The sequence below is a fragment of the Ascaphus truei genome, chromosome 9 (assembly GCF_040206685.1).
Source record: "Ascaphus truei isolate aAscTru1 chromosome 9, aAscTru1.hap1, whole genome shotgun sequence".
NCBI lineage: Eukaryota > Metazoa > Chordata > Amphibia > Anura > Ascaphidae > Ascaphus > Ascaphus truei.
In genome coordinates this window covers 6187799-6215425 of record NC_134491.1, presented here as the reverse complement: position 1 = coordinate 6215425, position 27627 = coordinate 6187799, and the positions used below count along the sequence as shown (strand labels likewise).

The window sequence follows — 27627 nt, the reverse complement described above, 5'->3', positions numbered from 1 at the left end:
ATACAATTTATCATTGTGGAGTGCAGCATAACCCCCTTTAAATCTCAAAGGCGTCCACATTTATTCCTGATCAAGTACTCGAGTACTTACCCTCTAATGCAGAGCATTGACCGGAGCATGTGAAAAAATATATAATGCTGAGAAAACTATTTTAAAAAAAAAACAACCACAAAATAAATGTCACTTTATTGTATTTTTTTTTTAAATATATATTTTTTTAAATTTTGTTTTTTTTTTTCCCCATCATTTTTTTAAAATGATGTGTTTTTTTTGTTTAAATGATTGTGTGAAAGTTTTTCAGGGAGTTTTGCACAAAGTATATCTGTACTGCATCTAATGTGCTGTAACATTGTCGGTGCAAGTCTGATAAGTTTGTTCTTGCTCTAACAGGCGGTGTTCTTGCTGATCAGATGACTCCCTGTCTGCTTATCACATGCTGTGTCATGAAGCTGAAGAACATTGACCACATTATTTAAATCTTGGAATAATTAGAGGCGTATAATGGAAGGCACTCACTCCATCCTCCAATTGCACAAACCCATTATGGAGCTCTGCTACGTCAGCTTCTACCTTCCTCGGGGAAATATCAGGGGATTCACATACAAACGCTGTGTAACTCGAGACAAAGCCAGGACATGTTTTGATAGCTGCTATGGAGTCAGGGAGGAGACGGAGCCTGCAGAGCAGAGGGATCCACCTTTTCAAAGCTTCACAGAGGCCTTAAAGGAAACCACAACCCGGAGCATCCTCACTGAGCTGTACAAGCTTACAGCTGCTAAAGACAGGCTGCTGGTCCATCTGCTCCACTCCATCCGCGATCCAGGCTCCAGAATGGGCAACCAGGAGGGCAAATTGCAGGACTTGCCTGGAGGACGTAAATTCCCAGAGGAGGAGTTCTCTGACCGAATAGATTTGCAGGACTCGTTCTCTGCCTCTGGGGAGAAGAAGGTTGCCCCGTCCAAAGGGAAGAGCAGGAGATTCAGCCGGAGGAAGGAGAGCATAGAGGACTTTGTGAACAAGAAGATAAAATGGAAAGGGCAGGGCGGCCATGAGCCGAGTACTGCACAGGGCAGAGACCGAGCAGCTTCAGCAAGGGTTTCACGGAGCGGCTCCGTGGACTCCTTGTCGCGCCCCAGACTTCAATCTGTGGAGAACAAGGACCACTACGTACTAGGGTCCCCCAAGAAGAGCGTGCAGGGTAAGGAGAGAGGCTGTCAGAGCTCAGGGATGCTGGGTGTTGAGCCAGCGCTGGGCAGCTCACTGTCTCTGTACGATAATGATGTGTTTGCTGATTTCTCTCTGCTGCCTCACAGCGACAGCCTTCTGGGGGACCTGCAGGGAGTCCTCAAAATCATGCAGGAACAGCAGAACACCCCACTGCTGCAGGGCACTACATCAGACAAGTCTGCTGCCCCAGTGAGCTACATGGGGCATGGAGGCAGCGAGCAGACATCCACTAGGAGGGGCTCAAGCACAGTCATAGCTAAAGTGCAGGACATTAGCCCCTGTGTGCAGAAAGTGGTGACCACATATAGTTACCAGGGGGATAGAGGCAAGGAAGGGAAGTGTGAAAACATCACTGCTGTTGTCTCCACTGTGCCAAATCAGTACATCTCCCAGGTGGATGTCCTCCACGTGCCCGTTGTGACAGATCATGAAGCGGTGTGGGGCAGTGAGATACAACCAGAGGGTGCGCAGACCAATGTTAGGCACCAGGAGTGGGGCGCACGCACCCCCTGGGAGATGCAGATTAACGATGAGTCTCTACTTTCTCGTGGATTCGTTAATAAAAGCCTCCTGAAGGTCCTGCAAAGCGATAGCGTGGAAGAGACGGAGTATTGGCGGGGGTTGCTGGGGGATCAGAGAGGTGAGCGGTGCAGCCCCGGCCTGAGACCGGGGAATCGGACACCTGCATTAATAAACCCTGCGACTCCTCACCAGAGCCTCAGCTTTAAGGAAGAGGAAAAGCCCACTGCAGCCCCCTCACTAGCCTTTGATGTGTCCAATAGCTCATATTCATCCAGCAACACGTACAAACAGATATCCCCCATCCCATCCTCTTTATCACCGCGCTTTTTCAACCCCCAACTTCATCACAAAATTCTCCCCCTACCCAGCCAGCTCTCGGAAGAGGAGGATCCAGCCTCGGGGGGAAGAGAGACGCTCCGTTCTGCTCCATGCGGGTTTCCAGAGGAGTCCGCGTCACTCCAGGCACTGGGGGAGGAAGCCAAAGGATTCACCTCTTGTATGGTGAGGACGGATAGCTCCTGTTCTAACGATCTTTGGGAAAAACAGTCGGCAGATAGAGGAGACACCACCCTGCAGCCGGATCTACCGCCTCCCGGTTAGTAGCCTCCCGCCTTCCCGTTAGTAGCCTCCCGCCTTCCCGTTAGTAGCCTCCCGGTTAGTAGCCTCCCGCCTTCCCGTTAGTAGCCTCCCACCGTCCTGTTAGTAGCCTCCCGCCTTCCCGTTAGTAGCCTCCCGCCTTTCCGTTAGTAGCCTCCCGCCTTCCCGTTAGTAGCCTCCCGCCTTCCCGTTAGTAGCTTCCCGCCTCCCCGTTAGTAGCCTCCCGCCTTCCCGTTAGTAGCCTCCCGCCTTCCCGTTCGTAGCCTCCCGCCTTTCCGTTAGTAGCCTCCCGCCTTCCCGTTAGTAGCCTCCCGCCTTCCCGTTAGTAGCCTCTCGCCTTCCCGTTAGTAGCCTCCCGCCTCCCGGTTAGTAGCCTCCCGCCTTTCCGTTAGTAGCCTCCCGCCTTCCCGTTAGTAGCCTCCCGCCTTCCCGTTAGTAGCCTCCCGCCTCCCCGTTAGTAGCCTCCCGTCTCCCTGTTAGTAGCCTCCCGCCTTCCCGTTAGTAGCCTCCCGCTTTCCCGTTAGTAGTTGCCCGCCTCCACGTTAGTAGCCTTCCGCCTCCCCGTTAGTAGCCTCCCGTCTCCCTGTTAGTAGCCTCCCGCCTTCCCGTTAGTAGCCTCCCGTCTCCCTGTTAGTAGCCTCCCGCCTCCCCGTTAGTAGCCTCCCGCCTTCCCGTTAGTAGCCTCCCGCCTCCCCGTTAGTAGCCTCCCGTCTCCCTGTTAGTAGCCTCCCGCCTTCCCGTTAGTAGCCTCCCGCTTTCCCGTTAGTAGTTGCCCGCCTCCACGTTAGTAGCCTTCCGCCTCCCCGTTAGTAGCCTCCCGTCTCCCTGTTAGTAGCCTCCCGCCTCCCCGTTAGTAGCCTCCCGCCTCCCCGTTAGTAGCCTCCCGTCTCCCTGTTAGTAGCCTCCCGCCTTCCCGTTAGTAGCCTCCCGCCTTCCCGTTAGTAGCCTCCCGTCTCCCTGTTAGTAGCCTCCCGCCTTCCCGTTAGTAGCCTCCCGCCTTCCCGTTAGTAGCCTCCCGTCTCCCTGTTAGTAGCCTCCCCGTAGGTAGCCTCCTGCCTCACCGTTCGTAGCCTCCCGTCTCACCGGTGGTAGCCTCACCGTTGGTAGCCTCCCTGTTTGTAGCCTCCCCGTTCGTAGCCTCCCGCCTTCCCGTTAGTAGCCTCCCGTCTCACCGGTGGTAGCCTCCCGCCTCCCCGTTCGTAGCCTCCCGCCTTCCCGTTCGTAGCCTCCCGCCTCCCCGTTAGTAGCCTCCTCTGTTGGGTTAGTGGCTCAGAAATTAACGCTAATTACTTTGTTTGTAATTTGAAAAAGATGTGCATTTGAAGTTTAAGTAAATTGGGAATGTTAAAGATGACAGCTGCCCCCTTTGATTTTAAATCACCATTATATAAATATATATTTTTAAGCTTAATATAATAAGTGCCATAGACATTTCTCAGTGACATTAAGCTCCCATTGCATTGTATAATATGATTTCTTCTGGGATTCCTCTTCTTTTCACATTAGAATTACATTGGTGGTTATGCTGAAATTCATAGGTTTTTACTACTCTCAATAGGGCTGCAATTGAATTTCCTATACATAATAAAATGATACATTTATATTACATACCAATAATTTCTGATAGAAAAATGTTGTTCCATCAGTTTTATTTCAGTCTGTACAGCTCCTGGAGCCCACGTTTACATTATTTAACATTTTGGGGATAATTTAGAAAGGGTGCGTCTTTTTTGCTTGGATTTGGGAGGAATTTGTAAACCAATTCAGTACCTGCAGCAGCCTGTTTGAATGATTCACAGACCTGTAATATGACAGTGAGGCATGTGGTTTTACCTGTCACCGGGAGTGAGGCTAGTGCTGACTGCGACAGCTCAATGCTTTCACTGGGATTGGAAGGCAGCCCTCTGCTGTTTGACAGTTGTACAAGTAACTTCATTACCATCAGACCCAGTAACCTTATCTTTGCTTGCAAGTCGCCTGCTTCCTGAAATGGGACAATCTGATGGTAACAAAATACCATCATTGTCAAACGTCTCCAGAACATAAGGGCAGAGAATTCCCTCCTCGTTCATGTCTGAGACATCGCAGTGTGATCGTCTTATGCAGAACGTGTGACTGGGTTTCACCTAAAACATGTGACTTGGAGGTCAACGCTAATCAGTGAAGGGTGATCAAGTGCAATTAATTATTTATTTTATTTATTTATTTATAAAATATTTTACCAGGAAGTAATACATTGAGAGTTACCTCTCGTTTTCAAGTATGTCCTGGGCACAGAGTAAAACAAATAATACATGGTTACAAATACAGTTACATAAATGAACAAGGTATACATTTATATACAAGACATTGCATGCACAGTTAAAGAAAATATATATTATGAGCGTATGAAACAGTTACAGACCAGATTAAAGTGTGAGACAGCCTTAGATTTGAAAGAACTTAAGCTGGTGGTGGATATGAGAGTCTCTGGTAGGTTGTTCCAGTTTTGGGGTGCACGGAAGGAGAAGGAGGAACGTCCGGATACTTTGTTGAGTCTTGGGACCATGAATAGTCTTTTGGAGTCTGATCTCAGGTGATAGATACCGCATGTGGTAGGGGTGAGGAGCTTGTTCAGGTAGCTGGGTAGCTTGCCCAGAAAGTATTTGAGGGTGAGACAGGAAAGGTGAATTTTGCGCCTAGACTCTAGTGATGACCAATCTAGTTCTTTGAGCATTTCGCAGTGATGTGTGTTGTAGTTGCATTGGAGAACAAAACGACAAATTGAATTGTAGAGGGTGTCAAGTTTGCTAAGGTGGGTTTGAGGAGCCGAGCCATATACTATGTCTCCATAGTCAATAATTGGCATTAGCATCTGCTGTGCAATACGCTTTCTGACCAGGAGACTTAGGGAGGATTTGTTCCTGTAAAGTACCCCTAGTTTGGCATAGGTCTTGGTTGTCAGGGTATCAATGTGCATCCCGAATGTTAAGTGGGAGTCAAACCATAAGCCCAGGTATTTAAAACTAGTGACAGGTGTTAGGGTGGTTTTAGCGTTGGTTCTAATCAGGAGCTCAGTCACTGGAAGCTTTACAAATTTAGTCTTGGTCCCAAATACCATTGTTACAATTGGAACGAGCAATCAGGCACAGGATTTTCATGCTGGTCAGGCGTGGGTATGGTGAAGCAGAAGAGCATTGACCTCCATTGCAGCTTCTCAGACCAGTTTAACAAGGACGACATCTGTTGGGTTTGTTTTCGGATTGAGCACTGCAGAGTCTGACCCTTTGTGTTCTGTTTAGTGCTGCAGGGTTACAAATGTCCAGGCACCATCCCAGAGAAAGGAGGCGAAAGGAAAGTCCAATAGTGAGTTCCTCCAACATAGCTGCCCATGTGAATATGGGGTGAGAACTCTCAGAGACAAATAGTTCATGTCTAGCTGAGAATGCACGGCCAAGCTGCTCTTTCAGGGAGATGAAACTTGGCAGGTTTCACTTTATATCACACGTAGGATCCAACAATCCTGGCCGAGGTCACAGAGATGATGTCATCTGAGATCTAATAAAAAAGTCAGATCAGCCTGGTTCATGGCTTTTAGTTATAATCTTTATATGTATTATATATTAGCGCTGCAATTTACCGTGACTCTGGTTTCTTTTCATTCCTCACAAACAAAAGGTGAAAGGTCACAAATGTGTGGAAGGATCTTACGAAAAGGGGCATCAATATATATTCCTGCAAATCCTGATTACGCACACAATATAATTATATACGGCCTACTTTGCATGATGGGAAATGCGTAATTACGCCCGTTTTTATAAACAAAAACAGGTGTTGGTACAGGGGAGTGCATCAGTGTGTCTGTGTCCCAGCTGTGACCAAGTGCATGTGACACCAATCCTTCCGCATGCTCCAAATGGCATCTGACTGCTCACAGTATGCTGGGACAAGCAATGTTAGGGCTTCTATCCACAGTCAGGGCTTACAGCTGAGCTAAGGCAGTGCCGCTGCTAGCGGGGATCTCCTCTTTTAACCCATTCACTACTTTACTGCATTTTAATCCCTTCATGTCATCTCCGTGCATACCCTCAGAAATCTTGGTTTACAAAACATTTCCTCTGTATTGTTTTTGTCACATTTGTATTATTCCTCAGGTGACAATGTAGCAGCATCTGTAGGATCCGGGGGGGGGGGGGGGGGGTTATTTCCATTATCACCCATATTTACTATTTATTTATAAAATGTTTTACCAGGAAGTTATACATTGCTACCTCTCGTTTTCACGTATGTCCTGCGCACAGCGTTACTAAGCAGTGCTATGCCATAAAACACCTTGCAGTGCCAGAACCGCACAGTCCATTCATTCCGGAACTGTAAGCTGTGTTTTGGGATAGCCTTTATATCAGCTAAGCAGTGCTTTTTAACCCTTTCAGTGCCCGAGTAGCGTATTGTAAAGCCTGTCAAACTGGTAATGCATTGAGCTTATAGTTTCCTTCATAAGATACTTCATGCAGAAGACTAGAGCTTCAGGGGTCTCCCTGAGAGGGACGGAAGCTAGAGTGTAAATGTGCTCTTCCACACCCAGAACCCCGGAAAGGGCAGTTTGTACACTGATGTTCCAGTGTCTGGACAGGATTATGGACCTTGTGTATTACAGAACATGTGCAGATGAAGCCAGACTTCCCCTGTGAATTCAATATTTGAGTATTACAGCAACTTAATTATAAGTAATTATATAGTTTTTTTTTATTTTTATTGTACGGACGTGTTGTATGTGCAGAGGGGTGCAGAGGGGTGCAGAGGGGTGCAGAGCTTGGCAGAAATACCTAGTGAGAAATCATTCCAGACATGCACACAAAGGGCAGTGACCCAAAATAACGAGAACTGACACTGAAATCTCTGCACATGCTCCTGTTATGTAACGATGTGTGTACAGAGCAAGCTTCAAAACATCATGGACTTACAGATGGAAGCGTTATCTATACCAGGGGAGGTCAATCTTTTTCCCCTGCGCCCCCCCCTGCCGGCTGTCCTACTCTCTGCACGCCCCCCTCCCTTCCTCTTCCTTACCTTGGTTCACGGCGCCTGGGAGTCATGATGTCACGTTGCCATAGCAACGTGGCGACACATGACCCCGCGGCGTCATTTGTCGGCGCGTTGCCATGGCGACGCGTCTCCCGGTGTCGGCTGAACCACGGGAACTAAGGTTTACAGAGGCCTTCGCCGCTTCCCCGGCGCTTAATTTAAGTGCCTTCGGGAAGTGCGCATGGCCTCTGTAACCCCACACAGTTATTCAGGGGGGGGGGGGTGCACCCCCCCCAGTGTGCGTACTGCTGATCCTATACTGTACAACTAGAAAATCTAATTCTGTAAGTGATTGGGTTAAGGAGCCCTGTGCATCGTGATGGTCAGGGGACAAAAATGTTAGTTAATGACTATAGCTTTTCAAACCCTTTCAGGAGGAGAATGTGCTGTACTGTGTTTAGAGAGCGTGTTTCTGCTTGTGCTTAAACACGCGCGTGTAATATTAGCGAGTTTGCTACATGTTTGAGTAAAGAATGAAAACGATTATTCAAATTCTAAAACTTTAGTTTACACAGAATATACCAAACATGTATTTATTTTGTATTACAGTTACAACTGTTTGTTTGCCAATAACATGAGAAGCTATACTAGAAATATGAAAAGTTTGGAGTCTTTTTCTGCAGAGCATAGAAACCCTTCAAACTGAGCCTGGCTGGCAACAATGTACTCATTTGTAGATCGAGATTTCCAAGCCACATAATCCCTTCAAAGAAAGACCGATCCGCTTTTCTGCACCAGACCTGTTAACCTTAGAGCAAAGGAAAACGTTCAGAGAAACATCACATCTCTGGCAATTTCCTGGACAATCCAAACGTGCTCCAGTGACCGGTGCCATTAACAGTGAAGTAAATGGTTAAACCCTATATGTTTAACATGATCTGCCCGGGTCACACAGGTTAACCAGACCCCGAGCTACCACAGGACAATTCTATGTGCAAAGGATGGAGAGCAGTAATAATGCTTTGGAAATGTTCAGAACCAGCACATTCTGCTAAAGCCATAAGTGAATGTTATTGGGCTCCATTGAAGAGAAGAAAGATGCATTTAAGGAGTTGGTTTTTTTTGTTTGTGCCATTTCCGCAGGTTCTCAGATTTCTGTTTGATGCATTGCATGTTTTAGGTTTTTCTTCTATAAAAATTATTACATTAAATTCCCCAAATTTAAAAAAAAAACAAAAAAAAAAACTCTGCTGAATATTTTTAGAGTTTTAAGCCCTGAACTTTTGAATAGAAACACATTCTGCCTGTGAAATCCCTGTTTAATACAGTATAATGTCACTCTTTAGTATAAGTGATTGAGGGGAAGACTCACTAAGTGCTGTGAATCCTGGCCAATAATGCCCTGTTCTTCGGGGATTATTACTATTATAGGCTAAATGTAGGCTTATTTGTTTTTAATTTCTTTTTTACATTTTTCATAAAAAGATACACTTTTGTAGTCATTGATTTTTATCAGTATGATTGTCTACATTATTTTGCTTTTACTACAAGTTTATTCAAAGGAAATTATACATACACACAGCCCCCCTCTATACACACAATCACAATCTGCAACCCCCCCTCTATATACAAACACTCTGCAGCCCCCCTCCTCTACACCCACAAACACACTGCAGCCCCTGTAAACCCACAAAACTGCAGACACACACACACACACACAACCTGCAGCCTTCCTCCACCTTCTACAACCACTGACCCACAAACACACTGCAGCCCCACTCTACACCTGCAAACCACACTGCAGACACACACCCCAACAAAACAGACTGCTGCCCCCTCTATATCCACGAAACACACCAGCAGCCCCCCCTCTACACCCACTGCAGCCCCCCTCCCGCTGCACCCACTACAAACCCACACACAAAACGCTCTGCACCCCTCCACCCACAGAACACACACTGAAGACACACTGCGGCCCCCCCTCTGCACCCACAAAACACACACTCGACACACACACACCAACAAAAAAGACTGCCACCTCTACATCCACAAAACGCACACCAGCAGCCCCCTGTAAACACACACACTGAAGACACATACACAACGATCTGCACCCCTCATCCATCCACAAAACACACACTGAAGACACACACACTGCAGCTCCCCCTCTACAATCACAAAACACACACAGCAGACACACACCAACAAAACAGACTCTGCTGCTCCCTCTACACCAACAGAAGACACACACACACCAATAAAACACTGCTGGCCCCATTTACACCCACAAAACACAACAGGCACACAAACCTTTCCCCTCACTCTCCTGTGCGGAGCGCTCTGCAGGCAGGAAGGGGGAGGAGTCAGTGTCTGGCTGCAGGCAGGGAGGGGGAGGAGTCAGTGCCTTGCTGCAGGAAGGGGGAGGAGTCAGTGCCTTGCTGCAGGGAGGGGGAGGAGTCAGTGCCTTGCTGGTGCCCCCTGTCCAATCACCTCCCCTGTCTAAGAACAAATTTCACTCTTTGTGAATGAGAACTGAAAGCTGATTGGCTGAAAAACATGGCACAGTGCCAAAAATTCTGGACCATTTACTGATTGGATAATGCCCGTAATTTTAACCAGAGACCAGGGATTTCAATAATGCCCGGAATTTACCAGTTTTAGCCTATAATTGGTGTTATTGTTACGAAGAAATTAATCCAAACATGCTCGCCCATTTAATGCCCTATTTTCCAACCATGATGTACGCGTGATAACAGTGTGGGTGTTTGTGTGGGTGTTTGTCTGTGTTGGATACAATCCAAATTTCCTCTTTAATGCCAAACCCACCAAGAAATAGAAGTATTTTCTGTGATGTAATAACCAGTAGAGTGCCTTACGGCAGCAGTGGGATGGGACTCCTTTGATGCTAGATGCTGCACCAAAGAGGTTAACAGTTCACCCCTATCCCCCAAAAATAAATAAACCATAGGAGAAAAAAAGTACACACAACTTTGACAAATATTAACCCCCTAGTAGCCCAAGGGGCCAGCCAAGCAGTAGCTGACCTCTAAGTTGTATTAAGCTGTGCATACAGTCCCTACTCTAACATCCCTACTACTCATTTGACTTCCCATAAGGGCCTGAAATGAAGCATGGAGATGCCATGGTTTACAAGAATGGGAGGGTCCAATGCGTGATGGGGATGGGGATGTGGGACGGTATTACCCCTTAGTACACCATAGAGCAGGTGTGGCCAACCCTTAGTACACCATAGAGCAGGTGTGGCCAACTCGATGTCCGGATGATACTTGGGGATCATAGATCAATCTACTCTATTCTCTATTCTCTGAATTTGAACATGTTCATATCGGACCAAACATTTTGGACATTTATATATAGCGCTTCTGCTGCAGGGTCATCTCACGCCATTCCCCCCTGCCGGTGCGCCCAGGAGTCGGGACCAAATTTTGCATCCGTCTGCGTGACTCCAGCTCCCCTCCGCCTCGTGACAGGGGGAGTGTGGATGTAGCTGGGCAGTAGGACAATGGCCCACCCAAAAATGTGTGCCCATTTATTGGCACACCTGGAAAAAAGGTTGTCCACCCCTGCCATAGAGGTTCCCCTGGCCTAGCTAGCCACTTGACCTACTAAGAGGTTATTATAAATAAAAGTAATCATTTGTGTATTTAGTGTATCTCTGTCGCCTATTCCAGGTTGGCTAGTGTATCTATAAAGGGGCTATTACAGACAATCAACATAGGCCTAACACCAGCCTGGATAAGTGATAAACATCTGTGATATATTTTCACTGTATCTCGATATTTCCAGGCATCTGACTAAAGTGAAGAAGTCATTTTGAGATAATTGCTAATTTAAATGCTCATTTGCATACACGGTGTTAAAAATGTTGCATACTGTAAGTATCACTGCCGTAAAAAGCATCTTATCACTCCTTTACTGCTGGCGATCTTGCTTTAGTGAATATGTTAAGAAAAATTGGTGATATTTTCTGATCAACCTTTAGTGAATCTAGCTGTTGGGGCCCATTACATAAGAAATCTTCTGGTGCCGTAAGAAACCTTGCAGCACCTGAGCCGTAGGGTTACAGCTTAGCACGGCTTTGTAAATATGACAGGTGTGCTCAGAAATCGCAATCTGCAAACAAAAGCTGGGGTTTATCTGTGTCCCCTCTAACGGGAAGGGAAAAGATAACATAATTAGCTAATAAATTGGTGGTTAACTGGGGGCCCCAACCGCTGTCTAACCGTCAGACCTTTCTCCCCGGGGCAGAGGGAGTGGAGATGTTGATTGCGAATTCTTCCCACTCCCTGAGCTAATTACCGTGCTAATCACCAATTCCCAGCCTAAGGCCTCGTTCAGGGTGCCAGAGGCAGGAGTTGGAGGGCGCGCGTTCGCGTGTGCGCGCGGCAGTCTGCTGGGCGATGTGTGTACATCCTCCCCAGCAGACTTTTTCAGGAGTTGAGGAGACGGGGAGGGGGCGGGGCTACAGAGGGGGAGGGGGCGGGGCTACAGACGGCAGGTTAGGGATCCAAGTTGCAGTCTTGAAATCATTCTCAAGAATGATTTGATAGGCTGCCGAGGTCCCAGTGACGCTGCTGCAGCTTCAAAAAACGACTTGGGTTGTTTATTGAAACTGTAGCCAGCGTCAACTCCGTACTTCGGAGACAGGGCAGCTGCTACCCTGACAACCACAATTCCCTTTAAATACATTGTGTCAGACAGCCGCACGCACGTCAGCACGCCCTCCCTCCCTCCGAAGCCTGCACCCTGAACGAGGCCTAAGGAATGGCGCACCACCATTAAGAAGCAGATTGGACGGCAGAAGCTCCTACCCACGACTGCAACATCCCGTGTGTGTGTGTGTGTGTGTCTCTCAAAGTGTATTATGTTGCCCCCCACTGTGCCAATAGGTTTGTCACATAATAGAGCAGTTGCCTTAAAGTGTTTTTTTTTTTATTGTACTTGGTTTATTAAACACACCTAGTAAGCCTTGTTGCCCATATTTCCTGTAATAATTATTATTTGTAGCACTTGTGATGCCCACATCACGTTGCAGTCTCTTTTAGTCCCAGATTAAGGACGGAAACATTGTATTTCTCTATACAGGGGGTTTATTTACAGGGTTAAATCATACACCAACAGGCCCACCGTCCCTTTAAGTCAAAACAAAACATAAATATAACACCATTTCCCTTTAGTGAAAACTAACTACACCGTAGCTTTAGCCCTTACTAACTGGATGGCCATCTAAGCAGGTTCTCGCCACAAAACAGGTAGTATTATAATTAAACATGCACAGTCTCTGCACACAGCAATACAGTGTTTCTCTTATCTGTTTCTGTTGGGGCTCCAGGTAGTTCCCCCTGCGAGAGTTCAGAGAATCCCTCTTTTCTGTAGCCAGGGTCACGTTTGATGTGTGAATGGCTCCCGATAGCATTAACTCAGTTCCCTTTTAAATCACTCCAAGCCCTGTAATATTTCCTCCACTTTATTGGGAAAAGCAGCAGGATACAGATACTTGTGGATGGTGTGTAGTGGTGATTATTAGTTAGAAACCGGTAAAAAGAGGTGGCCTCACCATGGGGGATGAACAGAGAAGGGTCTTGTACTCACTGTCTCCAGGGTGGAAAAGGAAGTGAGGGGCAGTGTGGGTAAAGGGAATAGTCTAGGGGCAGACTATCTCTGAACAAACAGGAGGGGGGGCAGACTAGCCCATTCTGGTGAGGATCTCAGAAACTGCAGTAGCAGCTCACTGATTCCATGCCCGGAGGCAAGAAATGCAACATTGTTGCAAGTTACACAGGCACAGTATGTGTGTGCAAACTCCATGCAGCTGGGAATAAGATCTGACAGGCAGAAGCTGCAAAGGAGAGAGGGGGGTGAGTCAGAAATGTAGTTCTTGTTCCATGACACTCCCCGTCTGGTATCTGTAGATACCACTATATAACAGACTATGTGGAACATATGTGCAATGCATAACAAAGATAACATCACATTCTCAAACGATGCAAGAGTCCATGTCCACATAGCGATGTGACACCGGCCGGTATCACTGGTATCAAGGTCCCTTGGTCAAGGTTCTTTGGCAAAGGATGCAGGGTGGATGCACAGCTCCAGGTTTGCTGGTTGCACCACAATGTCTTTGTGTAAAGGTCTCTGGCACTGTTTCCTTTTAGCCTTGTGAGAGAACAGTCTTTTTGTCTCTGTAGTTTTACCCACAGAATGCATCCCCTTGTAGGTATGCCAGTCGTGGTAGCCTGTCGCTCTATCACCTGGCGTTTGGCAGAAGGAGATGGCTTTTGGCTCCTTGCGGAAGCGGAACAACACTCCTGGAAGACTGGTTGTCGAATCTAGTCCAGTAAAGAGGGCGTCGTTCAGGGAGACTCCCTGAAGCTGAGTGCTGGGGCTGAACACTACCCGGATTTGATCGGGTTCCTGAAGGTGGTAGGCCCCAGATGATTGGAGGTACCAGCATTCTTCACCTTCCTTCGTTAGAGGTGCTGGCTTTGCGTGGCAGGTAAGGAACATCATCTGGATGAATGCCACAAAGTTGTTTTTGTTCTCTGGTTCCCTTTGTGGGTCGCAGAGGTGCGAAGTGAACCTAGAGATGGCATGTTCTCCATTGTTTGGGAAGCGCCTTCTTGGTGAACGGAATGGTAGCGGGTTCACCCAACTGCCTGGTCCGTCTTTGGAGAGCTCCTTGGTTGTTAACCTCGGGAATCCTCTATCTTCCCTTGATGGTGTTTGCTTGTCGTTGTCCCTTGTTGTCTGGAACGCTGTGCACCATAGGTCATCTGTGCTTTTCTCTTGCACGAGAACATCTCCACGTAATTTGGTGAAATGCTTTTGTGTCTCTTTGTTGACTGCCCTCAGGAGGTTGTTCTCTCCCTGGACATGACGAAGAACAGTCTCTTTTGTCCTTGTAAATCCTTTTGGGAAATGTCTCTGCAACTGTCTCCCCTTACGTGTGTGAACGAACAGTCCTTTTGACACTGTGGCTTCACCTGTAGGGCGCAGTCTTTTGCGGTTATGCCAGCCGTGACAGCTGGCTGCTTTATCGCTGGATACTCTGTGGAGAGGAACAACTGTACGTCCTAGCCGTGCTATTGCTCGCGAGAGGATCGTCCGATTGTTTATTGTCTTTTGGATGACCCCTTTGTCGGTCACCTTTGGGAGGTTACTTTCTTCCTTCAGTGGAGTCGACTCGTCATCCTTGGTTATCTGAACCGCTAAGCATCCTAGGCCATTGTCACAACCCCCCAATGCAAGGATGTTTTTGTTGACCTCAGAGCTATGACCTTGTCTTTTCTTTTCACTTGGCCCTTCGGTCACTTGGAGATGGCCAAGACATGGTTCAGAGAGAGATGTGTGTCCACATTCTGTTACCACCGTTCTGCGGGCGTCGACATAGTCTTATCCGTGCTCTGTGTCAGTGCACGCATTGCCCACTATCACCCATCCTAGGTCAAGTCTTTGGGCATATGGCGCGTTGTGGGGTCCGTTATGCTGTTTACGGACTTTATGTACCCTCATGATGTCCCTGCCGAGCAGCAGCAAGATCTTGGCGCCTTGCTCTACCGGCAGGATGTAGTTGGCTATTCCTTTGAGGTGCAGGTAATGGCGTGCCATGTCTGGTGTGGGAATCTCGTCCCTGTTTGTGGCCATGTGGCTGCACTCGATGAGTGTGGGAAGGGGCATGTTCACTTTGCCGTCTATTGAGCATATGGTGTAGCCATTCACTCTTCTCCCTGTGGTCTCCATTCGCCCTGCGCACGTTCTGAGAGTGTAAGGAGAAGCACCGTCTTGTATGTTAAACATGTCAAAGAAATCTGACCTGACCAGCGATCGGTTGCTCTGGTCGTCGAGGATCGCGTACATCCGAATAGCCTTCTCAGGTTGTCCCTGGGGGTGCACTGCGACAAGGCATATTTTGGAGCAGGATATTTTGTCACCTCCTTTTCCGCAAACCTCAGTGCGCTGAGATGTGACGGATGTTGACTCTCCTTCTTCTTTCTCCCCGCTATGCTCCGCTACGGAGGATGGGTTCTTGAGTTGGTGGAGTGTCAGCGCCTCTGGGTGTAATGCTGTCACGTGCTTGTCACTTTCGCACACTGTGCTTTTGATCTCTTCTTTACAGTCCCTGGCTAGGTGAGTCGTGGAACTGCAGCACCTGAAGCAAACTCTGAATTCTCCAAGTAACCTCTTGCGTTCCTCTAGGGGCTTCATCCTGAACCCAAAGCACTTGTTGAGTGGGTGTGGCTTCTTGTGTATGGGACATTCCCTGTTTGGGTCCCTTGGTTCCTTGTCTCCGGCGACCGACTGATCGGGAGTAGTTTGGGTCGTGGGAGGCACGTCCGTCTTGCGGATCGAGATGGTTGTTTGAGTGTTACCATATCTCGTCACTGACCTCTCGTTCCTTAGACTGCTCGCACTGTATGTGGTTTGCGCACCTAAGATGAAACTGGGGTCGTTCCTTGTCCTGGCTGCTTCGCGAATGAAGCTCAAGAAAACTGAGAATGGGGGGTAGACGACTTGTTTCTCCCTTTTGTATTTGGAACCTTGTGAAATCCACCTTTCTTGGAGGTTGAAGGGTAGCTTCTCCAGGATGGGTCTCACTCAACGAGCTGAATCTAGGACGTTGAGACCTATTAAGGAATGGTCTTTCCTTGCGAACTCCAGTTCTTGCAGCAGGTCCCCGAGTTCTCGTAACTTCGAGTAATCTTTAGTTGTGATCTTGGGGAAGCTGTCGACTCTTTTGAAGAGCGAATGCTCGACTGCTTCGGGGCTGCCATAGGACTCTTCTAGCATTTCCCACACTAGGTCAAGACCTACATGGGGTTGGTGCGCGTTGGCCGCCCGCAGTCTATTCGCGTGCTCTCTGGATTCGTTCCCCAGGAACTTGAATAGCAAGTTGAGCTCTTCCCTTGCTGAGAAGTCCAAGCTGTTGATTGCGTCTTTGAACGTGAACTTCCACATCCGGTAGTTCTCAGGGCGGTCGTCGAACCTGGTGAGTCCTGCTTGCACCAGGTCACGCCGGATCATGTACTTGACTATGTCTGTCAGGCCTGAGGCATCGGCGTGTTTGTCCCGTTCTGAGGTAGTTGCTGGGAGGGTCTGTGTGGTTGCCTCTTCCTTGGCGTGGACGCGTGACGACTGCTGGTCGGTGTGGGGGGCTGTGTTTTCCCGTGTGGGTGTACCTGGATGGTGAGCCTGTTGTAGTGCATCCGTGTGCGCGCTGGCGTGTGGATCACTGTTGCGGCTGTGGCTATCCCAGGCAGCATGTACCATTGAAGGAACAGCATCTTCTCCTCGTGGGCCTAGCAAGTCTTTGGTGTCTGTGGTGTCACTCTCTCCGTATTGAGATGATGCGCTGGTGTTTACACTGAAGAGGCTCCTTACGTAGTCTTCAGTGCGTTGGACTGGATCCTCTGAGGCTATCCGTCTGTACGGTTGCTCCCCGCCGTCCTGTCTCGCGGCTGCTTCTAGGACTTCAGCTTGGGCTATGGCGGCAGCGGCTTCCTTCTCTTGATTAAGTGCCTCTAGTTCCGCATCAAATTCGGCTTTCCTACGCGCAGTTGCTGCGGCAGTAGCGGCGGCAGCAGTGGCGGTAGCGGCAGCAGTAGCGGCAGCAGCGTTAGCGGCGGCTGTCTTTTCCTCCTCTTCTATGCGCGCTCTTCCTGCTCTTATGGCTGCTTCTCTGCGACCATATTCGGCCCTGGCACGTGCGGCCTCTGCAGTGGCTCGCGCCTTGATAGCGTTTGCGCTTGCGCTGGACACGTTGGATTGCGCTGATTTTGCAGACCTTGATGAGTGCCTTGATGTGCTGGAGCGCTGCGACGCGGTCTCCAGGAGGAGCTCTTTTCTCACACTTTGCGCGTCTGTGATAGCGGTCCGCACGTGGCTGTCACGTGTAAGGTCAATGTCATTTTGTAAGTCTCTTTCTTGCAGGCTTTCGCTGGTGTTGGCTCTGGTCAGGTAAGTAATGTATGCTTCTGACAGTTCTTGATAACGCGAGTAATCGGTCCTTAATTGCGTTATTGCCTGCTCGAGCTGTTGCGCATAGTTGCCCACGCTAGTAACATTGCATATTCCCAGTGTGGTTGTGCTCCAGGCCAACTCTAATTTAGCGCGGTGCGCTTCAATGTCAGTCTCATATATTTCGCGGGCCTTTTGTGTCAGTGTGACTGCCCGTTTGGGCCTTGCGCCTGCCTGCGCCTGTTGCAGTTGCGCATCTGTGTCTGAGTGATCGCTTTCCTGCGTGATGTCTGGTGAGGCTCTGAGTTCTGCCATGCTGTAGGTGTGTGTAGGCCTTTAGCCAGTGCGTGTGGCGTGCGGTCTTTTACCTTGTCAGCGATGGGCGTCTGTCTCAGATGATGCCGAGTGGTGTCCTGCAGCGTGCAGCGTAGGGGTAGCTGTACTCACAGGTGTCCGGCGGCTCTGACCCGTGTCCTGGCGGGTGTCCGGTAGCGTGGCCCTTGATGGCGCTAGCCGTGGGACGTGCGCAGGGGTAGGTGAGATGGTGGCTCCTCACTATGGGGCTGTGCAGGGGGTGGACTCAAAAAGACAGAGAAGGCGATCAAGGCTCTGTGTGTAAAGTGCACTGTCAGTCTGCAAAGCTGCTGCCTTAGGTGCAGGGTAGGTGCTGGCTGTGTCCAGTGTAAATCTGCTTGCTTATCTGTAAGGTTGCAGGCTGTGTGCAGTTGGAGCTACTTGCTGCTTTTCACTCTGCAGAGACTGCTCTGTGTTCTTATTAGCAAAGTAAGGCTGCTCACTTGTCTTTGCATAAAGCTGTAGTTGTTTGCTGTGTAGAGGCTGGTGGCTCTGTGTAGCAACGTGGAGCAGTATGCTGTACAGTGTCGCGAAAGACTGCTGTTTATTTGCTGTGTAAGCTGCTTGCTTGTTTCTTTAGCATATTGGCTGTGGGTAGCAGCTCCTCTGTGTGTATTCCCAAGGCACACGGTCCTCTTTTTACTTTTCTGAAGCCATGGTCACGTTTGATGTGTGAATGGCTCCCGATAGCATTAACTCAGTTCCCTTTTAAATCACTCCAAGCCCTGTAATATTTCCTCCACTTTATTGGGAAAAGCAGCAGGATACAAATACTTGTGGATGGTATGTAGTGGTGATTATTAGTTAGAAACCGGTAAAAAGAGATGGCCTCACCATAGGGGATGAACAGAGAAGGGTCTTGTACTCACTGTCTCCAGGGTGGAAAAGGAAGTGAGGGGCAGTGTGGGTAAAGGGAATAGTCTAGGGGCAGACTATCTCTGAACAAACAGGAGGGGGGGCAGACTAGCCCAATCTGGTGAGGATCTCAGAAACTGCAGTAGCAGCTCACTGATTCCATGCCTGGAGGCAAGAAATGCAACATTGTTGCAATTTACACAGGCACAGTGTGTGTGTGCAAACTCCATGCAGCTGGGAATAAGATCTGACAGGCAGAAGCTGCAAAGGAGAGAGGGGGGTGAGTCAGAAATGTAGTTCTTGTTCCATGACACCCTCCTCTGTAGATCCAATGCCATGGATAGGACATCCCTGCTTCAGCATGGTCTCGTGTCCTTCATTCTTCCCTTTGGGATTCAAACCCGGGCAGTCCTAGCAGACTCCACGACCACAGTCCAGCGGGTCTAAGGAACTGTGCCAGCCTCTTCTTTAGCTGGGGAGCACTTTCTATCTCCCCCTTTCTTTGGGGAAAAATCGGTCTCTCTCGATGACAGCTCTGTCTGTCTTTTAAAATACTTCTGTTCACTCAGGAGTCCAGCCTGATTAGCTGCAGCTGAACTAGCTTCTCTAGGGCAAATTAACTCCCTGTAGTCTGGAAAGCATACTATCTGTAACACGCCACAGTGATTGCATCACACACTGTAATGATGTGCAGTTATTTACAGTATAAATGTAAATCTGTGTAATGTCGGGGGTCACATCTGTGAATATAGGAAGATGCCCAGACTACAAACCTCTCTTTAGATTAGGTATCGATGTATGTGTCTAAATAATAATTTGGCAGCATACTGTACTGTATTAAACAGCCCCTAAGAAATGGTTCCCCGGCAGCAACACAGGTACTGCAAGCGCTGGGACTTCTAGGCCAGGGGTGCTCAACGCCAGTCCTCAAGACCTCCCCAACAGTTCAGGATATCTCTGCTTCAGCACAGGTGGCTCAATTGAAGACTGCACCATCTGTGCTGAAGCGGGGATATCCTGAAAACCTGACCTGTTGGGGGGTCTTGAGGATTGAAGTTAGCACCCCTGTAGGAAACGGTGCTGGTCAGTGACCTTTGCCGGTATCAGCACTCTTCCTGCTTTGTTGTGTTCCTTGCAGTTTTAATCCTCCAGATTATTTATTGTAACAGTAGGAACGCTGAGCCAGCGTAATAACAGGATTATGGTGAGGATGTTACCAAACAATTAACCTGACAAAGTACCATTACCGCACCTAAAGAGAGACAATTAGTCTGCAGTGAAATGTACAAAAAGACTAGCCTCTGTATACACAGGAAGAAAACAGCTTACATTGAAAATATATCATACAAATAATCATCTACCGTACACAACATTCAAGTATTATTATTTCCTGCCAAAAACATTATAAAATGACTAGAGTATGGCAATTCCTACCTCTTCCTTTTTACTCTGGAAGTTAACAACTAAACTGCGAAAACGATTTACAACTAGTGTCTTTGCTAGTATTAAAGCTGCAGTTCAGTCTTTTTTTTTTTTTTAATTTATTTTTTTACTTCAATAGTTTTGTGTGTGCAATCTCTAATTACCTAAAGAACTGTATAGCTGCAGGTCAATTCGTTCTCCATGTATTGATAGGTCGAAATTTGGTGACATAATTAGTGACGGGATCTGTTTATATTCTGCTTGTCAGTCAGTGGAAGCTCATGAATATTCATGAGCACTCCTGCACTGACATGTGCTAGAGGGAGGGCAGGGCTGACAAAGGGGTGTGCCAGGGCTTGTGACAGGACATGAAGGGGCAGTGCCTTAGCAAATGGCTGTTAAAATAGAATACAAGAAAATTGGTCTTTAAAAGTTGTTTTTTAAAACAGAAAATGCTAAAAGTATTTTTTCTAACTACAGAACTGATTTATTAAAAAAAACACACATGCAGGATATTGACTGAACTGCAGCTTTAAACACGTATAGACTGCACATTCTGGCACATTATTTTGTTGGCCACCTTGTGGTGTTCAGTAATAATGCAGTTGGAGAACCTATAAGGACATTGCTCCTGGTAATCAGTTTTGTATGTAAAAGTTTTGTATTATTGAGTAATAATCACATTTTAAGTTGCTGTAACAGTGGAAAGATCCTGTAGCATCACGGCACAAGATTGACTCTTTAATGCACGTCTCATGACGCCCCCCCTTTGTATCACACAGCACTGATGTTATGCTAATGTTCAGTTTTTTTTAAGATATAGTTAATGGGTCTTTAAAGCATTACATATCTCTGCAAATGCTACCATTACTTTCATCCAGCAAGAGGAAGGTTAATATTTCGGATGCAGAGATAGAAAAGAGGTATATAATTGTGCTGTCTGTATAGAGGCTACAGGATGAGCCAGGGAAATGATTCTCTGCATCGTATGTTAGTCAGCATTATATTTATTTATAAAATGTTTTACAAGGAAATAATACATTTGAGAGTTCTCTCTCGTTTTCATGTAGGTCCTGGGCACAGAGTTATGATGACAATACATTAAATGAACAGGGTTATACATTATATTTAGAGATATTGCATGAACAGTTAAAGATAATTAAGTAATAATCCCCTCAGAACAGGGCATTACTGGCCAATAATGCCCTGGCTGGAAGAGTTGAAGGCCCGAGGCGAAGCCGAGGGACTTTAACCCAGCCAGGGCATTATTGGTCAGTAATGCCCTGTTCTGAGGGGATTATTACTATTATAGGCTAAATGTAGGCTTAAAAAAAAAAAAATTAAAGATACATTGTTGTATTGATTTTTATCAGCATGATTGTCTATATTCTTATGCTTTTACTGCTTTTACTGCAAGTTATATTAAAAGGAAATTGTACATACACACAACCCCCTCTATACACACACTCTGCAACACCCCTCTATAGATACAAACACACTCTGCAGTCCCCCCTACACAATGTGCAGCCCCTCTCCTCTACACCCACAAAACACACTGCAGCCCTACAAGTTGGATATATATATATATATATATATATATATACTTAGTTAAGTTAAAAAAGTGACAAAAACCCTCCACAGCTGTCTGTGGGTGAGTTTACTGGCTATGCATCTTGTATGTATGTATGTCTTTATTTGTATGTATGTCTTTATTTATATAGCACCATTAATATACATAGCGCTTCACAGTAGTAATACACATGATAATCATATAAATAACAAATAATATAACATGTCATGGGAATAAGTGCTTCAGACATAAACGTAACATTTAGGAAAAGGAGTCTCTGCTCCGAGGAGCTTACAATCTAATTGATATGTAGGAGGAACGTACAGAGACCGGAGGAGGGAATTTTGGTAAGTGCTTCTGCAGGGGGCCAAGCTTTATGTATTATGTGTCTAGTAATATCCACAGTGCTACTCATATGCCTCTAAGCAAGTGTGACTTAAGGTGGGTCTTAAAGGTGGATAGAGTGGGTGCTAGTCTGGTATTGAGGGGAAGGGCATTCCAGAGGTGCGGGGCAGTCAGTGAGAAAGGTTTAACCCTGGCTGTGCTCAAAGCTGTGACCATGCAGCAAGCTTAAGCCTATAAGGAACCATGTTAATGGTTTTGAAGCAAAAGGTGGCACTGTGTGCTCATTTGCATGTCATTTCCCAGAATCCCTTGCTGCAGTGGAAGTGCTGTGTGCTGGGTGATAATGGTGAAAGGCGGGGTTGCAGAGCTGCCTAAGACATGCAAATGAGCATACAGGAATATTTCCATTACATATATATATATATTTTCAGTGGTCGACAAATAACCAAAAAATCTACTCGCCGAACAAAAAAATCTACTCGCCACCTAGTACCACACGTGTGCTGCTTGGGCCAATAGGAGCTCGCCACGATGTTAAATCCACTCGCCCGGGGCGTGCAAATGTATAGGTTTGTCGAACACTGTATATTTTTATATATATATATATATATATATATATATATATATATATATATACATATTTTGTCAGAGGGGCAGCTTCGACGAGGGTATTACTAACAATGCCTAATTTAGGGTCCTTTTCTGCTGAGACGATTTGATGTTCAGCATGTTACATGGTTTCATTCCATGCAGGTGGTGGGTCCTTACCGAAAGATGTCACCAGAGTGTCTCCCGGTGCCCTGGCCTGTGTCAGAGAGGAGGAGTCCGGTGTGTGTGATATCAGACCAGTCAGGCCTGACCAATTCACAAGCTGGGACGCGCAGGGGAAGCCGGACCGGAATATTCTGCACCTCAGCCTGGATATCTACGTGAGTCTGAATGGGGGAAGCCAGTGTATGTATCACTGCTAAATGTAATTAGGAGTGACGGCGCCCGGCATCACCAAGGGTGGGTACCGTGTTTACATGTCTGTATGTGTAAAACACGTGGGATATGGAAGTTGTCACTGTTTTTGTTTTTTACTGTTATATCTTTTCCATTTTTGCTCCATGCAGAACTTGAATCTTTTCTGCTTTCTCGGAGGTTTTCCAATCCGCTGTTATGTAGCGTTCTGCGTTTATCAGCGAGTCCTAATATTCATTTAGTCATTGGCTCTTTAACTTGCTTCCAAATCGGCCCGAACGGGTCTTGACGTGTAATCTGCTCTCATTGTAATGAAGTGAAAGTTACTTCTGAACATGGTTAATGTAAATACCTATGATACAGATACATGTGCAACACCCCTATCTCCTCACCCCCCCCCTCCCCCCCAGCAGGAGGGACAGGGTGTACAGTGAAAAGGAGAGGATATTAACAGTCTCTGTCACTTTAAACCGGGCTGGATCTGAATAAAAGATGTAAGTGCTCAGCGGTTTACCTGGTTGCATCAACAGGACAGGTTTTCAGGTGTATCTCGGGGTAGATGGATCCACGTTGGTTTGTATGAGGAATCAATAATAAGTGTACAGGGCGCCAGGAACTTTTAACTTGGTTTATTAACAGGGAACACTTTTTCATATGCAATATACATCCTTGAAGAGGCACACTTGTGTAACAGGACAGGTTTTCAGTACTTTTGAACTCTGACAATCCAATTCTCTCTTGCTATGAGAGTAGTAACACTCACTCTCCAAGAGAGCCTTTTGCCCTGCTTAGGACAGATCAGGGAGTTACCCCTGAAACTCCTATCAGACCCCCCCAATGATTTCATCTTTCAAACCCCTGAGCTATGGAATTACTCTTTGCTTTGGAGTAGGCCTACTGGATGCAGGTTCCAAAGGGCCTTCCGAACACCGGTACTTGCCTTAGCACTACAAGGCAATAAAAGTGTCCTAGTTACCAGCTAGCATAGCTTGGAGACCTCCCTGGAATCCTCTTGGTGTTAAATGGAGTCTCCTGATGGCAGTTGGGGGACTGGTTACAAAATGGTGGATCCCCACCCTTTTAAACCAGGGTTGTGACCAATAACCTGCCCCAGTAACTGGGCAGATTATATGTTGCAATGTGGTCACACCACATCCATGTGATCTTCTAGCAACTTCTAGAATTAAACGTGACTAACACTGCCCTTTAAAAAGGCAACATATTAAATACTAACATGTAATAATGCAGGCCCGGCAAACGATTAACCCCTACACCGCCGGCAGGGTCCAATACTGAATGGAAAGATTTCTAGCAGTTTGCTACACATGTCACATAGATTTAAGTCTTAAATTAACATTACAGTGCTCTTGTGGCCCTCCTATTTATAATCCCTTTCCGGTCCCCTTGTTACAGCACCCCTCTCTCCCGGGGATTTTCCCGGCTGCTCCCTGCTCTGTGAGTTGGGAAGCCTCCTTTGCAGAGTCACTGGTCTCTGCCTTTTCACAGGCGGTGGGTGTGGCGAACTCTGCTCTCACTAACTACCTGTTTGTAGTGCACAGCAGCTAAAAGTTGGGAGGTAAAGTAATTTGAAACCAGCCTCGTTCATGCCGTCTCCCAATGGTGACATTTGCATTCCACTGAAAACCTGCAGCAAGGCGGAAGACGGGAGATTTCCCCCTGATTCAGCTGGAAGGCCGGGCTGTCTGCCGCTGAAACCCGTCTCGTTTCTATCAGTCCTGATTCTGTGAACGTCGCAGGGTTCTTTCCCACGGTGCAGACACGTGAACGGCTCCCTCCATCTTTTTAGTTTTTTTTTTTTCTCTCTCTCTTTTGCCTACTAACTTGGATTTTATTGGAAGGAGATCGGAGGCCAGAGAGGAACAGAAATCTTTCTGGTGCTGTCATCCTAGCTGATGCTGACACTGTTTGTGTCATATGTATGTCATTCATTTACCAACGGCCAAGCAGCTACAGAGCCCCGTGTTGTACAAGCAGGAAGAGGGACTTTGCAGGTACAGACGCTGCTGCTGCTGCTGAAGTTTCCAGCTGACTTACACAACAGACCGGCTCTCTCCACCCCCCATTTCCCCCCCCCCACAAAATAACCTTTGTGTGTTAGGGTTGCAGAGACATACTCTCCTCCCAGTACGTGCATTCTTGGTGCTTCTCCCCCTCTTTCATTAGAATAGGATATTTTTACTGTTTATTGCCATCAAGTTTTGACAGATCCTCCGCATCCACTTTTAATGAGAGGGAGGAGGAGAGTCTGACTCAGTCTGCAACCAAATGCTCTCTCTTTCTTGTAAATGGACGTTCTGCATTGGTCGCACCCAGAGAGCTGCCCCTGAGATCTCGGCTCCACACTTTCCGTTTCAGGACTGATACCTCCGAAGACATGGAAGGGGAAGGAAATCCTTTCCACGAGCCCCTGGCGCCAGCGTCCCCAGCAGCAGGAACACCGGGTGACGCTCCATCTGTGTTAGCTAAATTTTCCATAAGGTCATTTTTTGGAATCACTACTAAATTGGAGACCCCAAAGCCCAAAGAAGAGAATGCGGTTCTCAAAGCGTTCAGAGCCAAAGGGAGCGATGCTACGGTGCAGCCAGAAGCCCCTGGCCACGCGCAGCAAGCACACAGCATGCAGTCAGCAGCGCAGCAAGCACACAGCATGCAGTCAGCAGCGCAGCAAGCACACAGCATGCAGTCAGCAGCGCAGCAAGGACACAGCATGCAGTCAGCAGCGCAGCAAGCACACAGCATGCAGTCAGCAGCGCAGCAAGCACACAGCATGCAGTCAGCAGCGCAGCAAGGACACAGCATGCAGTCAGCAGCGCAGCAAGGACACAGCATGCAGTCAGCAGCGCAGCAAGACAAAGCGCAGAGGGGAACAAAAGGCCCAGAGGAGTTAGGGGAAGAGGAGCCTATGAGAAGCGTACAAATTGCTGATTCAGATTTAGAGAAGCAGAGTTTGGTGGATTTGCAATGTGAGGAGATGAATTCGCAAGACACAGTGGGGCAAGAAAATCCTGGAGATAGAGCAACGGAAAACCAGGGTCACTACCCACAGTTGGATTACCTGGGAGTGGCAGAAGTGCAAGTTTTACAAGAGCAAAGTGATGAAAAGGAGGGAGTGTGCTCTGGGCGTCTGGAAGCAGCAGTTGTACATGCGGATGCAGTAACTGATGTGCCCCCCATCGCAGATCTCACGGCCACGCCTGTCCTCTGCAAAGCAGACTATGACCAGGATGGGCTGCTTGTACGGGGGACTCTGGTGCACACAACGAGCGATACAGACTCCGACAGCGAGAGCCCTGAGCCATTCACAAGCCAAAAAACTAAAAATGCACCTGTATCCAAGGATTTCTCTGCATCTCATGTGTCACTGAACAATGGTCCCAAGCAGGAGCTTGAAACACAAGAACTTGGAGGAGCTGACTTCATGGAAAAGGCCATGGAGGAATTGGATCCAAACAGGTCAGAATCTGTGGGAGCCAATTTGGACACAGCGTCTCCTGCAGATAATGTCACTGAACAGGATTTATCAGTGGGGAGCAGTCCACACATCACCTTCAGCTCAGACCCTAGCAAAGCTGCTCCTCTCTCAGAAGCCCAGGGTGACAAGACCTTCCAGCTTCCAGCTTTCTTTAGCGGTTTGCGTGTGCACAAGAAGGGGGCATATGCTGAGGAGCGAGAGATGGTCACAGAGGTGAAGCCGAAGGACAGCGATCTGGCTCTGCTGAAGCTGTCCCAGCCGGTGCAGAAGTCCAAGTTGCCACTGGAGTCTCTTGCTCGGAAGCGGGAGCTGAGGAAGTCAGCAGAACCCAAAGCGAGCTCTAGCTTCCTGGAACAACTTTCCCAGCTTCTGAACCTCGACAGCCCCAAGCAGGAAGAAACAGAGGAGATCCCACCGGAGCACAGTGAGGACACGGAACAAGACACAGAAGGTGTAACAGTGGACAGATCAGAGGCAGAGTCTGCACTGGATGCGTTTAAATCCTTGTTCATAAGGCCTCCCAGGAAAGTGCCAGCGCTGGACTTACCTGATCTGGATGCCGTGAAGCGAAAGCAGAAGAGCGAGAAGGAGACTTTGAAGTCCATCTTTGACAAGACCAGACCTGCTGATACTGACCAGGCATCTCTTGTGAGGAAATGTTCCTTTTTATATGGTTCTTATTGGGGGCAATCTGACATATTGTGTGTGTCTCTCTATATATTCACGCAATGAATACAAAAATAGGGGGCAGGGGGGGAAACTTTAGAGAAAAATCTGTGTGTAGCAAACACAAAATAGTCTAAAAAGTAATGAAACTGAATTTTTCAAAAGGAGCTGTCCTCCAGTATTCTTAATGCAGGGTCGTCATGTATGGAACAGCGGGGGCAGTGCATCGTTTCAGGTCCCGTTCGGAACCTTCATCAGGTGCATAATATCACACACAGCACATCCATATATTGTTACACACACAGTCCGTGCATATAGACATCCCGTAGATACTGTATGCACAAACATCCCATAGTTATGCACAAACATCCCATATATATGCACAAACATCCCATAGATATGCACAAACATCCCATAGTTATGCACAAACATCCCATAGTTATGCACAAACATCCCATAGTTATGCAGTGTTGGGTTCCTATATGATTGTTTCTATGTAGATAGCCTCTGAAATGGGAAGGGTCCGAGGCCCTTTCCTTCCCTGTGCCTCGGCAGAGTCATGGTGCCGGTCACTTGCAGACTGCCCAGTGCTCCGCCCCGGCCCGCGGTATATAAAATAAATGCATATTGTTGC

At 47.5% G+C, this 27627-nt stretch overlaps 1 protein-coding gene across 5 annotated transcripts in view; it reads left to right on the top strand.

Annotated features, from left to right (window-relative positions):
* Nucleotides 1–27627, top strand: part of FMN1 (formin 1) — a 194920-nt gene that overhangs the window by 56838 nt on the left and 110455 nt on the right. For 4 of the 5 annotated variants that reach the window (XM_075613256.1, XM_075613255.1, XM_075613253.1 and 1 more), the window contains exons 3-4: nt 391–2344; nt 22625–22800. In XM_075613256.1, coding sequence (XP_075469371.1) covers nt 502–2344; nt 22625–22800 — 2019 coding nt within the window. In that variant the 5' untranslated portion in view covers nt 391–501. Of the gene's footprint in view, nt 1–390; nt 2345–22624; nt 22801–24877; nt 26976–27627 lie in introns of those variants that run through there. The other variant, XM_075613257.1, reaches the window with a different exon arrangement.